This window comes from Panthera uncia, chromosome C2, assembly GCF_023721935.1.
Source record: "Panthera uncia isolate 11264 chromosome C2, Puncia_PCG_1.0, whole genome shotgun sequence".
Classification (NCBI taxonomy): Eukaryota; Metazoa; Chordata; class Mammalia; order Carnivora; family Felidae; genus Panthera; species Panthera uncia.
Window position 1 is genome coordinate 71,010,197 of NC_064810.1, and position 18,512 is coordinate 71,028,708.

Genomic DNA, 18,512 nt, shown 5'->3' on the forward strand with positions numbered 1-18,512 from the left:
CTTTTAAAAAAAAATCTTTTAATGTTTATTTACTTTTGAGACAATGCAAGAGAACAGAGTGCAAACAGTGGAGGGGCAGACAGAGGGAGATACAGAATCCGAAGTGGGTTCCAGGCTCTGAGCTGTCAGCCCAGAGCTTGACGCGGGGCTCGAACTCCCGAACTGTGAGATCATAACCTGAGCTGAAGTCGGACCCTTAACCGACTGAGCCACTCAGGCACCCCTAGAACACACTCTTTTTATATGGAATCAGTTTTAAATGGTATGTGGTCCCCCCTCCTTCCCCATCCTTCATTTTACAAATGAGAACACAGAATTTGGGTGACTGACTTAAAGTCACTTAGCTAACAAGAAGCAGTGTCAACACTGACCGATTTTCTTCTGACTTCCTACCCTGTTTACTCCATCAGAAATTGACTGCATATTGGGAAATGATCTTGACATTTCTGTCAGAGTCAGCTATACCAAATGGGGTCATGTGAGAGTATTCATGTCTTCCAGTTTTCACTGTGGGGAAAACCTTAATCAGGTAAGGATTTCGTTATGTCTGATAGTCTAAATTGCACTTCATAGGCTTTTTTTTTGCCCCTAAGAGTTTTCTAACTTCTAATGCTGTGATTATATCTTAATGACATTTTTAGGGTAAATGTGTAACTCTTCTTTCTCTTCACAGCTGCATCAAGATCTCATTATGCATCAGAAAAATGAAAAAACAGAAGAAAATTTTATGGAGGAAAGGAATCCACTTAGCCTTTTCTGAGAAATGGAATACTGGATTTGGAGGCTTTAAGAAGTTTTGCTTTCACCAACACTTGTGCATTCTGAAAGCCAAATTGGGAAGGCCAGTTATTTGGAGCAGGCAGCTGAGGCATTTCCAGTGCAGAAAGAAGGCCCTTCAAATCCAGAAGACATGGATCCAGGATGCACCTTTTTTTGCTAAGGCAAAGTCCAGTGTGGCTCTTCAGAATGTTAGTACTTTGCCCTCTAAAGTGAAAAGAAAAGACTCTAAACACTTCATTTCCTCCTCAAGGACCCTCCTGAAACTCCAAGCAGAGAGGCTGCTATCATCAACAAAGAACTCTGACCATGAATACTGTGGAGATAAAAGTCTCTTGAAGGCGGTTGCGGACTTACCAGCAAATAGTGTTTTAGGTCAGGTCAGTGGTCACAGACCTAGGACGGAGCCACAAGCTTCTGACTTTCCCATGAAGTTCAATGGGGAGAGCCAAAGTCCAGGTGAGAGTGGCACAATTGTGGTCACCTTGAGCAACCATAAGAGAAAGCGCTTTTGTTATGGCTGCTACCAAGGGCTGGAGCACCACAGGAATGGGGGACCCCTGATTCCAAAAAAGTTTCAACTTAACCAACATAGAAGAATAAAAGTATCTCCTCTTATGATGTATGAGAAATTATCCATGATTAGATTTCGGTACAGGATTCTCAGATCCCAGCACTTCAGAACAAAAAGCAAAGTTTGCAAGCTAAAAAAAGCCCAGCGAAGCTGGGTGCAGGTCACTGGGGACCATCAAGAGACCCTTAGGGAAAACAGTGAGGGTGGCAGTTGCAGCCCATTCCCTTCCCCAGAACCTAAAGACCCTTCTTGTCGGCATCAACCATACTTCCCAGATATGGACAGCAATGCTGTGATGAAGGGAAAGAACTCTCATGTGCCTGATGGCCACACTAAAGGAAGCCCTTTCTTGGGCAAGGAGCTTAGTTTAGATGAAGCATTCCCTGACCAACAGAATGGTAGTGTCACATACACCTGGGACCAGTCACCCTGTTCTCCTAAGTGGGAGTGTACAGAGCTGATTCATGATATCCCCTTATCAGAACATGATTCTAGTAACATGTTTATCTCAGAAAATGAAAGAGAAGTTATGACTCTGGGTCAGGAAAATCGGACAAGTACTGTCAGTGATGACAGAGTAAAACTGCCCATGTCTGGGGCAGATCAGTCTGTGAGTGATGTAGATGGGCCTGTGTCCGAAAAGACTGAGAGCTCATGCCAGATGGATGAGGATGGATCTCTCAAGCAGAACATTCTTAGTTCTAAGTTGCTGGACCACCCTTACTGTAAAAGTCCACTGGAGGCTCCTCTGACATGCAGTGGACTCAAACTCGAAAATCAAGCAGGAGGTGGGAGGAACAGTCAGAAAGCATCTCCTGTGGATGACGAACAGCTGTCAATCTGCCTTTCTGGTACGCACTCTTCCTTTATTCTCCCTCAACCTGCGGCCCACACTTGCTGTCCATTATCTTTTCTTTCTTTGTTCTTTTTTTAAGTTTGTTTCTTTTTGAGAGACAGAATGAGTTGCGGGAGGGGCAGAGAGAGGGGGAGAGAGAATCCCAATCAGGCTCCGTACTGTTCCCACGGAGCCCGATGTGGAGCTTAAACTCACAAACCATGAGATCGTGACCTGAGCCAAAACCAAGAGTTAGATGCCTAACCGACTGAGCCACCCAAGTGCCCCCCATTATCTTTTCTGGGAGATTCCTGTTTTTTCCTTCCACACATGGATTTCCCTGTAAGCATTTAGACATTCTTTGAAGTCTTCTATATTGCTGTATTATGGAGATGTTCAATACTTTAAGTTTTGGTTGATGATATTTGTGTTGCTTCCAGTTGTTTTCTTCTATAAATGATAGTGCAATGAAACTACTTCTATATACTTTAACAGTTTTTTCTCTAAGTTAAATTTGTAGTAGTGGAATTGATGATGAACAAATACACTTAAAATTTTAAGAGAATTGTGAAATTACCCTCCAAAAAGTTGAACCAGTTTACACTTGTTAAAATTTACTAATCTTCTCTTCTAGATCACCTGAGAGTTGTTTTGATTTGTGTTTTTGAGTTTAAAGTTTGAACATCTTTTTCTGTGTTTCTTGGCCATCTTTGGTTTGTATATAATTTTCCTTTGCCTAGAAGTTCCTATATGCCAGGCACTGTGCTAGTTCTGAGACTGTGGCAGTGAGCAACAGTGATTCCTACCTTGTTAAATTTTAATTACAAATGTCCTAAGAGTTTAAGTTTTTCCTTCCCCAAAGGTAAAAGTACCCTGACTTTGAGTGTGGTAATTTCGCTTAAAGGAAATTATCAATTCTTCATTGTGAAACTTCTCTATCTTTAATGGCTTCAAGTTTTTACGTCATACTTTAAAAAGTCTTCTTGTCAAAATCTACCCCATGAGTAAGCTGGTGTAAACATTTTTGGAAGACAATATGGCAATATTAGTCTTTGACCCATTCCCCTTCTTGCAGTTTATCCAAAATAAGAATATATTTATTTGTATAGGGACATTACTTATAGTATTGTCCTGGTAGTAAAAAAACTGGAGACAACTGGAGCACCTGGGTGGCTCAGTCAGTTGAGCGTCCGACTTCGGCTCAGGTCATGATCTCGTGGTTCGTGAGTTCGAGCCCCGCGTTGGGCTCTGTGCTGACAACTCAGAGCCTGGAGTATGCTTTGGATTCTGTGTCCCCCCTCTCTCTCCGCCCACTCCTACTTGCTCTCTGTCTCTCTCTTTCAAAAATGAATAAACATAAAAAAAAATTTTTTTTTTATAAAAACGAAACAAAACTGGAGACAACCAAAAAAAAAGTTTCTATGGAAGTATAAATTACAGCACATCTGGGCAATAGTACATTATGAAGCTGTTAAAAAGTTCAGTCTATATTTTGAACTGAAAGCTGTCTACATAAAGTGAAAAAAGCAAGTTGCAAAACAGAATGATGCCACTTTGTTAAGAGATATACACACAAATGGAGCATATGAATAGAAGTGTGCACACACATTTGTATCGGCCACATCTGGAAATATATATCAAATTGTTATAAAGGGCTTTTCTGGGGAATTAGGAGAATTACTTCTTGGTGGTTTAAACAATTCTGAGCACTTTGTTTTCTTAACCATTAAGTATGTATAGAAAGTTTTTCTCCACAAAAAGACACAGAGTAGTACAGAGTCCTAGCAAATCTTTAAAAACAAAAGTTTCTGTTGTTTATACTGTCTTAGAATAGGGAAAGGCAAATTCTCTACTATAAAGTTAGCAAAACCATATAATACATAAACCTGAAAAAGTAAGCATTTATGCATAGATACCAATTAACTTAAGGAGATGTAGCACTTCCAAAAGCAATTGATCAGTTGGCTAATGGCATACAGTAAGACTGTAGTGTGACATGAGGAAGTAGGCATTTTTACAGAATGCACACTTGGTGATCTGCAAAGTAATTCATTATTTTAATAGACTGAGGAAAGAAGAACCAGAAGAACCATTTTTGGGGTTTTACTTAGCATCTCCATGCTGATTGAAAAGGGTTGAAGGCAGAGCAACAGCTACTGCCCATCACAGCCCTCCCTGCACCAGCAAAAAAAAAAAAAAAAAAAATTACCCGAGTAGAGATAAGCCCACAATCTATCACCAAATATGAGGAAAGCCAGCACAATGAAAAGGACAAATTCAACAAATAAAGGAACTAAACCTGAATAATCAGGATTAATAGAGCAATTAGAATAGGAATCCATACGGGACAATCAGTATAGTGAATGCTCCTTTAACTGACTTCTATAGCATTAGTTAATACTAAGTTCCACGGCATGGTGAATGCTGGCTTTTCTCTAATAGAACTACACATGTTCACTGCAGTAGATTGATACACTTATCAAGAGCCAGTTGTACTTACTACAGTTTACTTACTGTTTTATAATTGTAAATATTGCATAAAACTGGTTTTGGAAGGAAAAAAAATAGATTCCTATGTCAGTATATTCCAGGTAGATTAAAAATTTAACCAATTAGAAACAAACACACACAAACCTGTACACAGATGTTCATAGCATCATTATTCATCATAGTCAAAAAGTAGAAACAATCCAAATGTCCATCAACTGATGAACAAGTAAGTAAAATTTGGTATTTTATACAATGGGATATTCTGGCATAAAAAGGAATGAAGTACTGCTGTATGTTTCAGTGTGGATGAACCTTGAAAACATGCTAAGTAAAAAGAGCCAGGCACAAAAGGCCACATACTGTGTGATTCTATTGATTTGGAATGTCCATGGTAGGCAAATATAGAGATAGAAAGTAGGTTAATAGCTGCCAGGGGCTGTAGAGAGGAAGTAATGAGGAGTGACTCCTAACTGGTACAAAGTTTCTTGTGGAGTAATGAATGTTACTAAATTAGGTGATAGTAATGGTTGGACAACTCTGAATTTCCCCCCCCAAAAAAAAAAAAAATGAATTTTACACTTTAGAAGAGTAATTTTTTGTGGTATGTGAATCACGGGTCAGTAAAGCTATTAAAGAGAACACATTTTATAACACCATTTTGTAATTTCACATTAATAATACATTTAATAATTTTCTGTTATATTTTTGAGAGAGTGTATGTGCAGAGATGGGACAGAGGGAGAGAGAGAGAATCCCAAGCAGGCTTAATGCCCAGCGTAGATCCCAGTCTCACCATGAGATCATGACCTGAGCCAAAATCAAGAGTCAGACATTCAATCAACTGAGCTACCCAGGCGTCCCAATAATACATTTTAAAGCCTGATAGGAAACTCAGACGCAATATACCAGTTTGACTCCATAAACACTAAAGCTGCGTGTGTATATAAGAAGTCATTAATGAAAATTTAGAACTTTTAGATATGCATGTCCTTTGACCCAGAGATTTAACTTTTAGTGAGTGTGTTGTGAGGAAACAACAGAACCAGGATATATCAAGGGCTTTAGTTGTGACATTAATTGGAGAGCTAAAAAATTAACAAATGGTCCCCAGTAGGGAATTGTTTATGGCATACCCATTTACTGGGTTACTAGATTGTTTTGAATTGGCCTAGGGAAAAAAAAATTCCATAGTGTATTGAATAGGATAAAATAACTTCAAAAAGAGAAACTAGAGTGCTCCTTACATGTTGAATAAATAATGTTCATATTAAAGGGCATAAAAGTTCTAAAGGAATTACAGGATGATTGCCATTTTATTTTAAAATATTTATGGTCATGTATTAGAAAAAAAATACTGGGGCACCTGGGTGGCTCAGTTGGTTCGGTGTCCAACTTCGGCTCAGGTCATGGTCTCACGGCTTATGATTTTGAGCCCCATGTGGGGCTCTGTGTTGACAGCTCAGAGCCTGGAGCCTGTTTTGGATTCTGTGTCTCCCTCTCTCTCTGCCCCTCCCCCACTTGCGCTCTGTCTTTCCCTCTCTCTCAAAAATAAATAAATATAAAAAAAAAAAAATCCTGGGCCCGTGGGTAGCTCAGTCGATTGAGCACTGAGCGTCTGACTCTTGATTTAGGCTTCGATTTACATCAAAATGAATTCCAACTGTAAATAAAAGATTTAGTTAATAGTTCTAATATTATTTGAGTGATCTTTTCCCTGTGGTTATGAGTTGCTACCTGTTATTAGGTCTCTTTCTGGATTTGGTTTTTCAATTTCTATACTAGTAGTAGTCTGTCTTAATTCTAGTAGTTTTATAATTTTTTTAAAAAAGTTTATTTTGACAGTGTGTGTGAGCAGAGGAGGGGCAGAGAATCCCAAGTAGGCTCTGTGCTATCAGCACAGAGCCCGGCGAAGGGCTCACACTCACAAACCATGAGATCGTGCCCTGAGCCAAAATCCAGGGTGGGACGCTTAACCAGTGGAGCCACCCACGTGCCCCAGTTTTATAATTTGATGGGAGTAGGCCCTTCTCCTCTCTTGCCCTCCCTTATTCACCTCTCCTCTTTAATTCTTTTCAAAAATTTCTAGGAATTTCTCATGTTTTGGTCCCAAGATGAATTTTAGATTTGTTTTTTCAATTAAACAAACAAAAATAATGGCTTTGATTGGTATTGCATCACATTTATAGACTAAGGGGAAATTACATTTATTACAATACTGAGTTTTCCTGTCTAAAAACAAAGAATTACTCCATTTATTGACCTATGTCCTTTCACCAGAATTTTGTGCTTTTCACTTAGGCTTGCACATTTCTTAAGTTTAGTCTTAGCTATTTCATGCCTTATTTTGTCATTAAGATTTTGTTTTAAGTAATCTCTGCATCTAATGTTGGGCTCGAACCTACAACCCTAAGATCAAGAGTGGCATGCCCCACTGAGCCAGCCAGACGCCCCATGCCTTCCTTATTTTTGATGGGACCTTTCTGACATGTGTATTGTATTTTGTTGAAGAAGCAAATGGTTCCATTTCTTGTATGCACAACACAACCTCATTCCACATGCATGGTGGGATGTGACCTGTCAATTGCCTTTAGAAAAAACTATCCACATTTGGTTTAAGATGAGCAATTTAACTTCTGAAAAATTTTTCATATTATTTCCTTTTGTGGGTTTTTTTTTTTAATTCTTAGTTTATTAATCCTCTCATGAAGGATTTCTGCAGTATTTATCTGCACAATCACCACAGATAAAGTCACTGTAGAATCTTTACTCCTTTTTGCTGGCACCAACATTGGCTTTTGCAGTCCCCCTGACTTTCTGCATTCTGTTCTTGTGTTCTTTTGTTGTTTTCTTGAGGTCTTTTTCTTTTCATACAGGCCGTCTTACAAGACTGTGGGTTCGTTTTTCTTTGCATAATCCAAGGACTCATAAATCATGCCAAAGCCAGTCGCCTTGCCACCACCAAAATGGGTTCTGTATCCAAATACAAAGATGACCTCTGATGTGGTCTTGTACATTTTGGCTATTTTTCCCCAAATTTCTGACATAGGTACTTTTGCCTTTTCCAGATGAAGAACATCAGTGACCACTTGTTTCTGCTGAAATAGTGGACTGGTCATGAACTTGCTGGTCCCAACAGTTACTGTTGTTGTGTTGTTCATGATGGGTGAGCTTCTAGCAGCCAGGGAGGAAGAGTTACTACCTTTTGTTACTACCTTTTGTGCTGGCAGATGGACTATAATTTGAATTCTAGTTTTTGTTTTCTTTTTCCCCTAACATTTTATCATTTCTTTCTTGGTCACATTGAAGTTTTAGTACTATGCCAAATGCATTTTTCCTTTTTGGTTCATTAGTTTGTGAATGCAAGTGGGTAAAAAATAATGGGTTTAATTCTCATCTTAAGAAGCCATTTTCTGGGTAATTCTTGGCCAGGGGGTATTAAAAGGAAAAGATGCAGTGAAGAACAAGTTGCTTTTGTAGAGAAAAGATAATAGGTATCTCCTGCTTTGGAGGCAGCATAGGTTAATAGTTAATGGTTAACTTTCTGTGGTCATATAACCTATAATCAGAATCTTACTCTGCCATATGCTACTTAAGGGTTCTTGGGAAAGTTACTTAACCTCCCTAAGCTTCCTACCTCCATTGGTAAAGTAGGGATGCTATCTAACACAGGGTAGTTAAAAGGATGAGATGTAGTAGTGCTTGGTTTATGATAATGCTATTTGAATGCAGTTTTACTTCTGGTCCCAGTGAGATGTGTGTACCAATAAGACATTGTCCTCTAGGGTTCTCCTTGATCATCCGCACAGGACCTTTCTACTGCATTAGAAATCCATGTTTATCATCTGAAAGTGAAAACAAAAATGCAGATAAGAGGAAACAAAAATAACTTAAAATCCCCCCAATACTACCTGCCATAGATAACACTGTTAAGAGGGATACCTCTTTCCTATGATACTAGTTTCAAATTGGGGTCAATATCCCATTGATAGAGGAGACTGCTTTCTTATTTGAAGAGTCTCAGGTTGCTGAGCCTACAGTTTACTCTTTTATTATTAGGGGCATTATTTTTGTATGAAATTTGCTCTTCAAATGCAGTTTCTCAAATGTTGGGATTCCTTATCTTCTATTTGAGTTCATTCTCCCATGTAGACAGACATAAGGCTGTTCTTAGGTAACCTGTAAACACTTGTTGGCAAATACAAGTTTAGAAGCCCCAAATCTTTACCTCCTTCTCTTATTAAGCTGGAACAAAGGATTCCCTTTCTGTCTTCTTTATGCCTAAAGCCTAGACCAGAACCAGGCATAAACAATCAGCGTTTTCCTGTTTACTATATCCTGACCTTTGCTCTGAAGCCTTTCAAATTGGGAGCCTTCTGGTAGGAGACTAACAAAAGGAAGATCTGTTTTTCACACCTTTGTCTGACTCTCCCTCAAAAAAATCCACCCTGTTCTTGGGACAGTTACTCCATTGTTCTCTTTCCTGTCCATTTTGTACTGATGTGTACCAGAGGCCATTCTTGAAGGTAGAAAGGGAACTGGGTAAAATAAGTGGCTAACAGTGCTCATTCTTCCCATCTTAATTCTGGAGACTTTTAGACTGATGGTTAATTAGGTTATTGCTCTCCCCATTCAGCATCAGTGAATGTCCTAAGTCATGTCAGCATTTTTGTAAGCCTTTCTTTCCCTCAGCTTCTGTGTATTTCCTTAGAAATAAAGCCCTGATTTTATTTCCTAGGACCTTTTTAAGTATGTTTGTTCAGTGGGTCCTCGTGGAAGCCATTAAAATGCGTATACATCTTATTTGACCCAACGACTGTCCTATTCTGGCCAAGAAGTCATCCTTTAATTCTGCTTCACCTTTTAAAATATGCTGACACACACTTACCAAATAATAGTGACTGCGATATCAACAAATCCCTCAATAAATTGTGGTTTTTGAAAAGATAACTCCTTTAGGGGCACCTGGGTGGCTCAGTTGGTTGAGCATTCAGCTTCAGCTTAAGTCATGATCTCAGGGTTTGTGATTTCGAGCCCCGCATTGGGCTTGCTGCTGTTAGCTCTGAGCCCGCTTTGGATCCTCTGTAGCCCTGCCACCCCTTCCCCACTCATGCACACATGCGCTCTCTCTCAAAAATAAAAAAATATTTTAAAAAAGAAAACTCCTTTAGTTACCAGATGTGATACACATTTAACCAGGTGATTAAACCATTTTAGATTTCACTCTTTAGAAGGGAAGATTCTTCTTCAAGGTTAAACTACTGAGTGATGTCAATCTTCAGTTTTAGCTAGCCATTTTCTAACAGTGCATCAGTAGCTTTAAAAATCCAATGTGAAATGATACCTTAAGGCATTTCTCTCTGGATTGGAATGGTGAGGGCCTGATCTATTTTATTTTTTACAAAACATAACTTTTAATTAAAAGATTTCTGTATAGCGTAATGTATAGGTTAGATGTGTGGTAAGTGTTGTGTATAGGTTAAATATTGGGAGAATGACTTTTGCTGAAAATGGTTTTTCCATTGTAATTTCTCTTCCTTTATTTAAGGATTCCTAGATGAGGTTATGAAGAAGTATGGCAGTTTGGTCCCACTCAGTGAAAAAGATGTCCTTGGAAGACTAAAAGATGTCTTTAATGAAGACTTTTCTAATAGGTTTGTCAATAATGCTTAATTTAAGCCCTTGAAAATAAAATTGTTGGCACATGTGACTTTAAAAAAAGAAGATACTTAGTAAATTTAGTGGAACTCGTGTTTCTTTTCTTTCAAAATCTTTCTTTTTCAGAAAACCATTTATCAATAGAGAAATAACAAACTATCGGGCCAGGCATCAAAAATGCAACTTCCGCATCTTCTACAATAAGCACATGCTGGATATGGATGATCTGGCAACTCTGGATGGTCAGAATTGGCTGAATGACCAGGTTAGTGTATTGTAGGTTCTCAGTGTGGAAAAGTTGCAGAGGATGTTGGATAATAAAATATAATTAACCTTTGGGTTGGTCTCATAGTTATGTTTTGAATCAAGGATTCTTTACCCTTACTAAAGCTACTCATTCACCAACCCCAGCATCCAAAAGGTTTGATTACTGTTAACGGGTGTCAGTGTTATTCATTCTGATGGGATGTTCTGAATTGTATAGGGTTAGTAAGCTGGTTTTATGTTGACTTTTTATAGGTCATTAATATGTATGGTGAGCTGATAATGGATGCAGTCCCAGACAAAGTAAGTGAAAGTTACTCTTCAGGAGAGAGAATTCTTGTGTATTAAAATGAGGTTTCTTTTTAACTTGATGTAATTATTTGATATTCCTTCGATTTTTAAAGGTTTTGATTTTATCTTGATCAGGCGCTAACAGGTTGGGCATAGGTTCTAGACAATATTTGAGCATAAGAAAGTCAGATTGCCAGTGTTTTCCTACATGTTTATTTACTTTTGAGAGCGAGCGAGCATGAGCGGGATAGGGACAAAAAGAGGAAACACAGAATCTGAAGTGGGCTTCAGGCTCTGAGCTGTTAGCACAGAGCCTGTCGTTGGGCTTGAACCCACGAACTGCAAGATCATGACCTGAGCGGAAGTCAGACACTCAACCGGACTGAGCCATCCAGGCGTGCCCCACCTTTTTTTTTTTTAAGATTTAATTTAAGATTTAAGTAATCTCTGTACGAGTGGCTTGAATTCACAATCCAAGATCAAGAGTCACACACTCCACCAACTGAACCAGACAGGCACCCCAAGGAGGCTTTTTTAAGGTGTGAAAAAAGTTGGGGCGCCTGGGTGGTTCAGTCATTTGAGCATCCAACTCTGGCTCAGATCATAATCTCCCAGTTGGTGAGTTTTAGTCCTGCATCGGGCTCACTGCTGTCTTTGCAGAGCCCACTTCGGATCCTCTGGCCCCTTTCTCTCTGCCCCTCCCCCCATTCGAACTTGCTCTCAAAAATAAAAAACAACTGAGTATATTTTAAGATCTTATTGGCTTTATTCAAATCATTGATGAATCAGGCAGCATCCCATCTAACAAGTAAAAAGGAGCTTTGAAGAGCTGTACAAAATGGAAGACTTATAAGGCAGAAGGGGGCAGGACAAGAGGGTTATTAGCAAGAGTAGATTGATTGCAGCAAAGTTACCTTACTTGAGGGGAAGACCAGGCCTAACAGGCAGGTTACCTAAGTAGTGCTGAGCAGGTAGTTCTATTAAGATTACAGTCCTGGGAGAGGCTGAAGTTGCAATTAGGTTAGGTATTTTTGGTTTGGTGACATGGGCTAAGCACAAGTCAGCACTAAGTTAGACTCTATTTTGGGTCTGTTGTCTCTTTTTTAACAGTGAGGAGATGCACAAAAAGTGTATTTTTGCTTTAAGTTTTTCAATTTAACTTAAAGTCTTATTCTTTTTAAAGATGTAATAAAGTGGTATTCATTGTCACTTTTTCTTGGATTAATCTTGGGTATTCTGTTCAAATACAGACAAACCCTCCTTAAACTCTAAAATTCCCATAGAGTTTTGTTACTATTAAAATTATTTTTTTTAATTTAATGTGTTAATTTTTCTGAGTATTTAGATTGTCTGATGGGTAACTTTTGATTTCAGTATCTAAAATCTTTCCAAATACTTTTATAAATCTAATAATTTAAACAGATAAATAAATATAATGAGTCGGAGATTCCAACACTTTATGAATATAGACAAAATGTTTTACAACTTTCCACTTAAAATTGCAATTCTGTTGCATTTTAAATTGGAATCATGAGGTTAATCTGTTGGATTCTCTATTATGTGAAATTCTCTTAATCACCAGAAAGTTTAAACCTAAACACATATTATAGATGACTTTTAACATAAAGGTGTTAATTTTAAGGGTATAATTTACCTTCATTATTTCTACATTATATTTAATTCTGAACCTTCATTGGATTAAAAGGATACTTACAGTCCCCAGACCAGTAGCACCAACATTACCTAGGAATTTACCAGAGATGTAAAAGTTTGAACTCTAACCTACCCCTACTGAATCAGAAACTGGAGGTGGGGCCCAGCAATCTGCTTTCACAAGCTGTCCGGATTCTAATGCACACAGAGTTTGAGAATCACTTTTCTTAGAAATAGCTATTACAAGCTCTTTTTATTGATATCTTAAGCTGCAGAGATCTCAGAACAGTGTGCATTGGGATTTTTTGGAAGGTTTATCAAACCAAACTGTTGAGCTCCACGCTCAGTTTCTGCATTAGTAAATGGTCTGGGGTAGGGCCTGAAAATTTGCATTTTAAGAAGTTCCTGGGGATGCTGATACTGCTGATCTGGTGACCACATCCTGAGAACCTCAACACTGAGGGAACATTTTTTTCATCTCAGGCGAATCCATTACTGAGTGAACACATTAAGACCACAATATGTTTACTAGCTCACATGAGCTGATCCTAATTTAGAAGCCAGAAATTTGATGTCAGGACACGATGTTCCATATGACCAGGTTAATTATTTCTGTGCTAGAAATGATCATGTTAAGGCTTTTTAACAGTTATGAAAGCAGGAGTCTGCAAGTCCATATCCTTCAGATGGGGTTAGTTTTGTAATCCATATCCCTTGAGTTCAAGGTAATGTTACCTCATTCTTTCTTAGCCTCTTTCAGTTTTATCACCTGATTTGGAGAGATTTGTCAGGTTGCTTCTCTACTTGATTGGATTCAGGTAATCTATTTATTTACTGTCCCATTCCAGTTCTGACTATAGACCACAGTGTAAGGTTATTCTAAGAAAATTTGGAACAGAATCTTCTGTGAATCAGGTAATGTATTTTCTATAGAAGAAACTTTTCCTCCTTTTGGTCTGTCTTACATACAAGGGTTTTTAAATTTCCATGTTCTTTTGAAGTTAAATCTGGGTACAGCTTAATATAATCTGGGTGCTTATATTTGATGTCTCTTCTAGGTTCACTTCTTCAACAGCTTTTTTCATAGACAGCTGGTAACCAAAGGATATAATGGAGTAAAAAGATGGACTAAAAAGGTATTCACTTTATTTCTTTTTTATTCTAAATGTGAAATGCAAATAAGCCACTTTGAGTTGGAAGGATAACAACTTTAATGTCCATATGATACTGATTAGAAATAGACGCTTAAAAAAAACCCACTCTTTTAATATAATTATTTCTTATTGTTTTTTACATCCTGTTGTTTGAAACACAAGACACTAATAAAACTCCAAGTCTGTCCAGTTGATTGGATTATGCTCTAAATGAAAGCACTGGGCTGGAAGTTAATGGTTCCAGCATTGTCATTAGCTTGCTGTGCAACTTGGACGAGACACTTTATTTGGGCTTCAGAATGCTTCATTTGGGCTTCATAAAACAAAATGATAAAATCAGCATAACCCTTAAAGCTCCTTGCAACCTTAATTTCTCTCTGGAGTCATTTACTAGTGCCAGAAACATTATTTTAAAAGCCCATTTATATTCTGTTTTTGATATTTTGACATAATTACCGAGTTTAGATTCCACAGTTACAGGTTTAGAGATACTGGAGCATTTTGTCTTTTTATACTGGATAGGTTATAGAAAATTAAGAGTAAGTCTTGTCTTGAGTAGTTGTGGATGGAAATAATTTTTTGCAAAGTAAAACACCTGACTGAACATGACTATTTAGGTAATATGTGCAAAGCATTATCAGTAATGCCAAGATAAACATGGCTGAAGGGTACAAATCCAGGGGAATAGATAGAATGAACTCAGGACTCAGACCTGGGTTCAGATCCTGCTGTAGCCACTTAACAAGTTGTAAGACCTTGGGCAGATGCCTTAATTCCTCTAAAGCTTCAGTTTCCTCATTTGTCAAATGGTAGTATCACAAGTATTTACCTTGCTGAGAGGATTAAATGAGATAATTTGTGTAAATCACTAAGCACAACAGTAAGAATCATTATATTATGATGGTAGAAACATGGGCAGCAGCTAGTGTAGCTGGAGTACAGAGAGCAAAGAAGAGAATGGCATGAAGTGGACCTGATCTAGTGATGTAGGGCATTAAGGTTTAGATTTTGAATTTTACTCTAAATGTATAGGAATCTATTGAAGAGTTTTTGGTGACATCATCCAATTTGTAGTCTTTGCTCTAGCAGCACTGAAGAAGATGGATTAGTGTGGGAGCAAAGCTGATGTGGGTAGAACAGGAGGCCACTGCAAAGTACCATTAGTGGTACTTTGGATTAGAATGGTAGCAGGATAGATGGGATATGTACATAAATATGATCTAGGAAGTAAAATCAACAGGACTTGGGTGACAGATTGGTTATGGGGATGAAGGAGAAGGAAATGTGAAAGATGACTTCCAAGTACAGTATATGATTATCTTTTCCTCATCTACATAACTCCTCTTGGTTAAGTAGCATCCCACTGTATGGGTATATTTTTTAAATTGACCAGTCCCCTAATAGTTATCCTTAATTTTTCTTGGATAAACACCAATACAGCCTATCCAGTGGTACAAGCCACATACAGGCATACCTTCTTTTATTGTGCTTCACTTTATTGTGCTTCACAGATACTGCGCTTTTTACAAATTGATTTGTGGCAATCCTGCATCAAGTAAGTCTATTGGCGCCATGTTTCCAACAGCATTTGCTCACGTTGTGTCTTTGTGTCACATTTTGGTAATTCTTGTAGTATTTCAAACTTTATTATTATTATATTTTTTATAGTGATCAGTGATCCTTGATGTTAGTATAGCCATTGTTCTGGGGTGCCACGAACTGTACCCATAGAAGATGGCAAACTTATGTATGTTCTGACTGCTCCCCCCACCAACTGTTCCCGTCTCTCTCCCTTTGGGCCTTTCTATTCCCTAGATACACAGCAATATTGAAATTAGACCAGTAACACCGCAGTGTGTTCAAGTGAAAGGAAGAGTCCTATGCCTCTCACTTTAAATCAAAAGCTAGAAATTATCAAGTTTAGTGAGGAAGGCATACTGAAAGCTGAGATTGGCTGGAAGCTAGGCCTCCTGTGCCAGACAAGTTGTGAACACAGAAGAAAAGTTCTTGAAGGCTACTCCAATGAACACATGGATGACAAAGTGAAAACAGCCTTATTGCTGATATGGCAAAGGTTTTAGTAGTCTGTATAGAAGATCAAACCAGACAAAACAGTCCCTTACGCCAAAGCCTAATCTAGTGCAAGACCCTGACTGTCTTCAGTTCCGTGAATGCTGAGAGAGATGAGACTGAAAGAAGAAAAATTTGAAGCTAGCGGAGTTTGGCTCATGAGGTTTAAAGAAAGAAGCCGTCTCCATAGCATAAAAGTGCAAGGTGAAGCAGCAGCAGGTGCTGGTGTAGAAGCTGCAGCAAGTTATTTGGAAGATCTGGCTCAGGTAATTCATAAAGGTGACGACACTAAGCAACAGATTTTCAGTGTAGATGAAACAGACTTCTATTGGCAGAAGATGCCATCTAGGACCTTAATAGCTAGAGAAGAAAAAGTCAATACTTGGCTTCAAAGGACAGGCTGACTCTCTTGTTAGGTGGGGGCTTATGTGGCTGGTGACTTGAAGTTGAAGCCAGTGCTCATTTACCATTCTGAAAATCCTAAGGCCCTTAAGAATTATGTTAAACCTACTCTGCCTGGGCTCTGTAAATGGAACAACAAAGCCTGGACGACAGCACATCTGTTCACAACATGATTTACTGATTATTTTAAGCCCACTGTTGAGACCTACTACTCAGAAAGATTCCTTTCAAAATAAGACCTGTCATTGACAATGCACCTGGTTACCCTAAGAGCCCTGATGGAGATGTCCAACGAGATTAATATTTTTATGCCTGCATAACCTCTGTTCTGCAGCCCATAGACCAAGGAGTAATTTCAATTTTCAATTCAGATTATTTAAGACATACTTTTTATAAGGCTATAGCTGCCATAGATGGTGTGTGATTCCTCTGATGTATCTGGGCAAAGTAAATTGAAAATCTTCTGGAAAGGATTCACCAGTCTAGGTGCCCCATTAAGAACATTTATGATTCATGGGAAGAGGTCAAAATATCAAAATTAACAGGAGTTTAGATGAAGTGGATTCCAACTATCATGGATGACTTTGAGGGTTCAAGACTTTAGTGGAAGAAGTAGATGCAGATGTGGGGGAACTAGCAAGAGAACTAGAAGTGGAGCCTGAAGATGGGACTGAATTGCTACAACCTCTTGATAAAACTTGAATAGATAAGGAGTTGCTTCTTACAGATGAGCAAAGAAAGTGGTTTCTTGAGATGGAATCTGCTCTTAGTAAAGATGCTGTGAGAATTGTTATGGCAACAGAGGATTTAGAATATTATATACATTTAGTTGATAAAGCAGCAACAGGGTTTGAAAAAATGTACACCAATTGTGAAAGAAGTTCTGTGGGTAAAATGCTATCAAACAGCATCACATGCTACAGAGGAATTGTTCGCGAAAGGAAGATTCTATCAGTACTGTAAACTTCATGTTATCCAATTTAAGAAATTACCACAGCCACCCAACCTTCAGTACACTACCATCCCGATCAGTCAGGAGCCATCAACATTTAGGCAAGACCCTCCACCATCAAAAAGATTACAACTCACTAAAAGTGAGTCAGCATTGTTGGTGGTTAGCACTTTTAATAACAAAAAGTATTTTTTATTTAAGGTATGTATGTTTTTTGTAGACATAATGCTGCACACTTAATAGGCTACAGTTTGTGTAAACAACTTTTATATGCACTGGGAAACCAAAAAAACTCCTTTGACTCGTTTTATTGCAGTGGTCTGGTACTGAACCCACAATATTTCTGAGGTATGCCTGTATATGCTATATATAAGAAACATAAAAGAAAATGAACAAGAAAGGTTGAAAATAAAGTGACAGTTAAAAAACGTCTAGGCAAATGTAAACCAAAAGAAAGGAGCGGTAAATAAAAAGAAGGAATGGCAGTATCAGGAGCAGATGAGGTAGAATTTAAGGTAGAAAGTAAACTGTGTGATAAAATTTCAATATATAGGAGGTGCCTGGGTGGCTCAGTCGGTTGAGTGTCCGACTCTTGATTTTCGTTCAGGTCATGATCTCAGGGTTCCATGGACTCAAGCCCTGCATCGGGTTCCACACTGATGGTGCAAAGCCTGCTTGGGATTCTCTCTCTGCCTCTCTCTCAAAATAAATAAACTCAAAAAAAAAAAAAAAAAGAAGAAGAAGAAGAAGAAGAAAACTAATGGCCATTAAATGCCTTGATCATTAAAGAAAAAATTAAAAACAGAATTTAGTGTTCACTAAATTAGATTACATCAAGATAGATTACAGAATGACCAAGGATTTGAATGCAACAAAAATAAATAAAACAATGGAAATACTAAGAAAACTCCATGAAAGAACTGGTCCATAGGGTAACTGAGTCCATTCTGTGCACAACTTAAAAGTTTATAAAAGAAAAGTGAATTCAGTTACATAAAAATAACTCTGCATTTAAAAAAGGAGCAATGTAGGGGCGCCTGGGTGGCTCAGTCGGTTAAGCGTCCGACTTCAGCTCAGGTCACGATTTCGCGGTCCGTGAGTTCGAGCCCCGCGTCGGGCTCTGGGTTGATGGCTCAAAGCCTGGAGCCTGCTTCCGATTCTGTGTCTCCCTCTTTCTGGCCCTCCCCCGTTCATGCTCTGTCTCTGTCTCAAAAATAAATAAACGTTAAAAAAATAATAATAAAATAGGAGCAATGTAAAAAGACAAATAGTAAACTAGGGAAAATATTTGCCATTAATGTCACAGAACTGATTTTCTTAATATATAAAGGGCTTATACAAATTGATAAGAAAAAGACTACCAACTCAGCAGAAAAATGGGTGGGTGATATGAGT

The 18,512-nt window shown here is 38.3% G+C and overlaps 1 protein-coding gene and 1 pseudogene across 3 annotated transcripts in view; one reads left to right on the plus strand and one right to left on the minus strand.

The window, feature by feature from the left end:
* SENP5 (SUMO specific peptidase 5) overlaps nt 1–18,512 on the plus strand; it is a 49,605-nt gene that overhangs the window by 19,365 nt on the left and 11,728 nt on the right. For 2 of the 3 annotated variants that reach the window (XM_049628353.1, XM_049628354.1), the window contains exons 2-6: nt 674–2,202; nt 10,222–10,327; nt 10,458–10,596; nt 10,851–10,898; nt 13,598–13,675. In XM_049628353.1, coding sequence (XP_049484310.1) covers nt 705–2,202; nt 10,222–10,327; nt 10,458–10,596; nt 10,851–10,898; nt 13,598–13,675 — 1,869 coding nt within the window. In that variant the 5' untranslated portion in view covers nt 674–704. Of the gene's footprint in view, nt 1–673; nt 2,203–10,221; nt 10,328–10,457; nt 10,597–10,850; nt 10,899–13,289; nt 13,358–13,597; nt 13,676–18,512 lie in introns of all 3 variants that reach the window. The other variant, XM_049628355.1, reaches the window with a different exon arrangement.
* On the minus strand, nt 3,554–8,632 carry LOC125921047 (40S ribosomal protein S24-like; annotated as a pseudogene).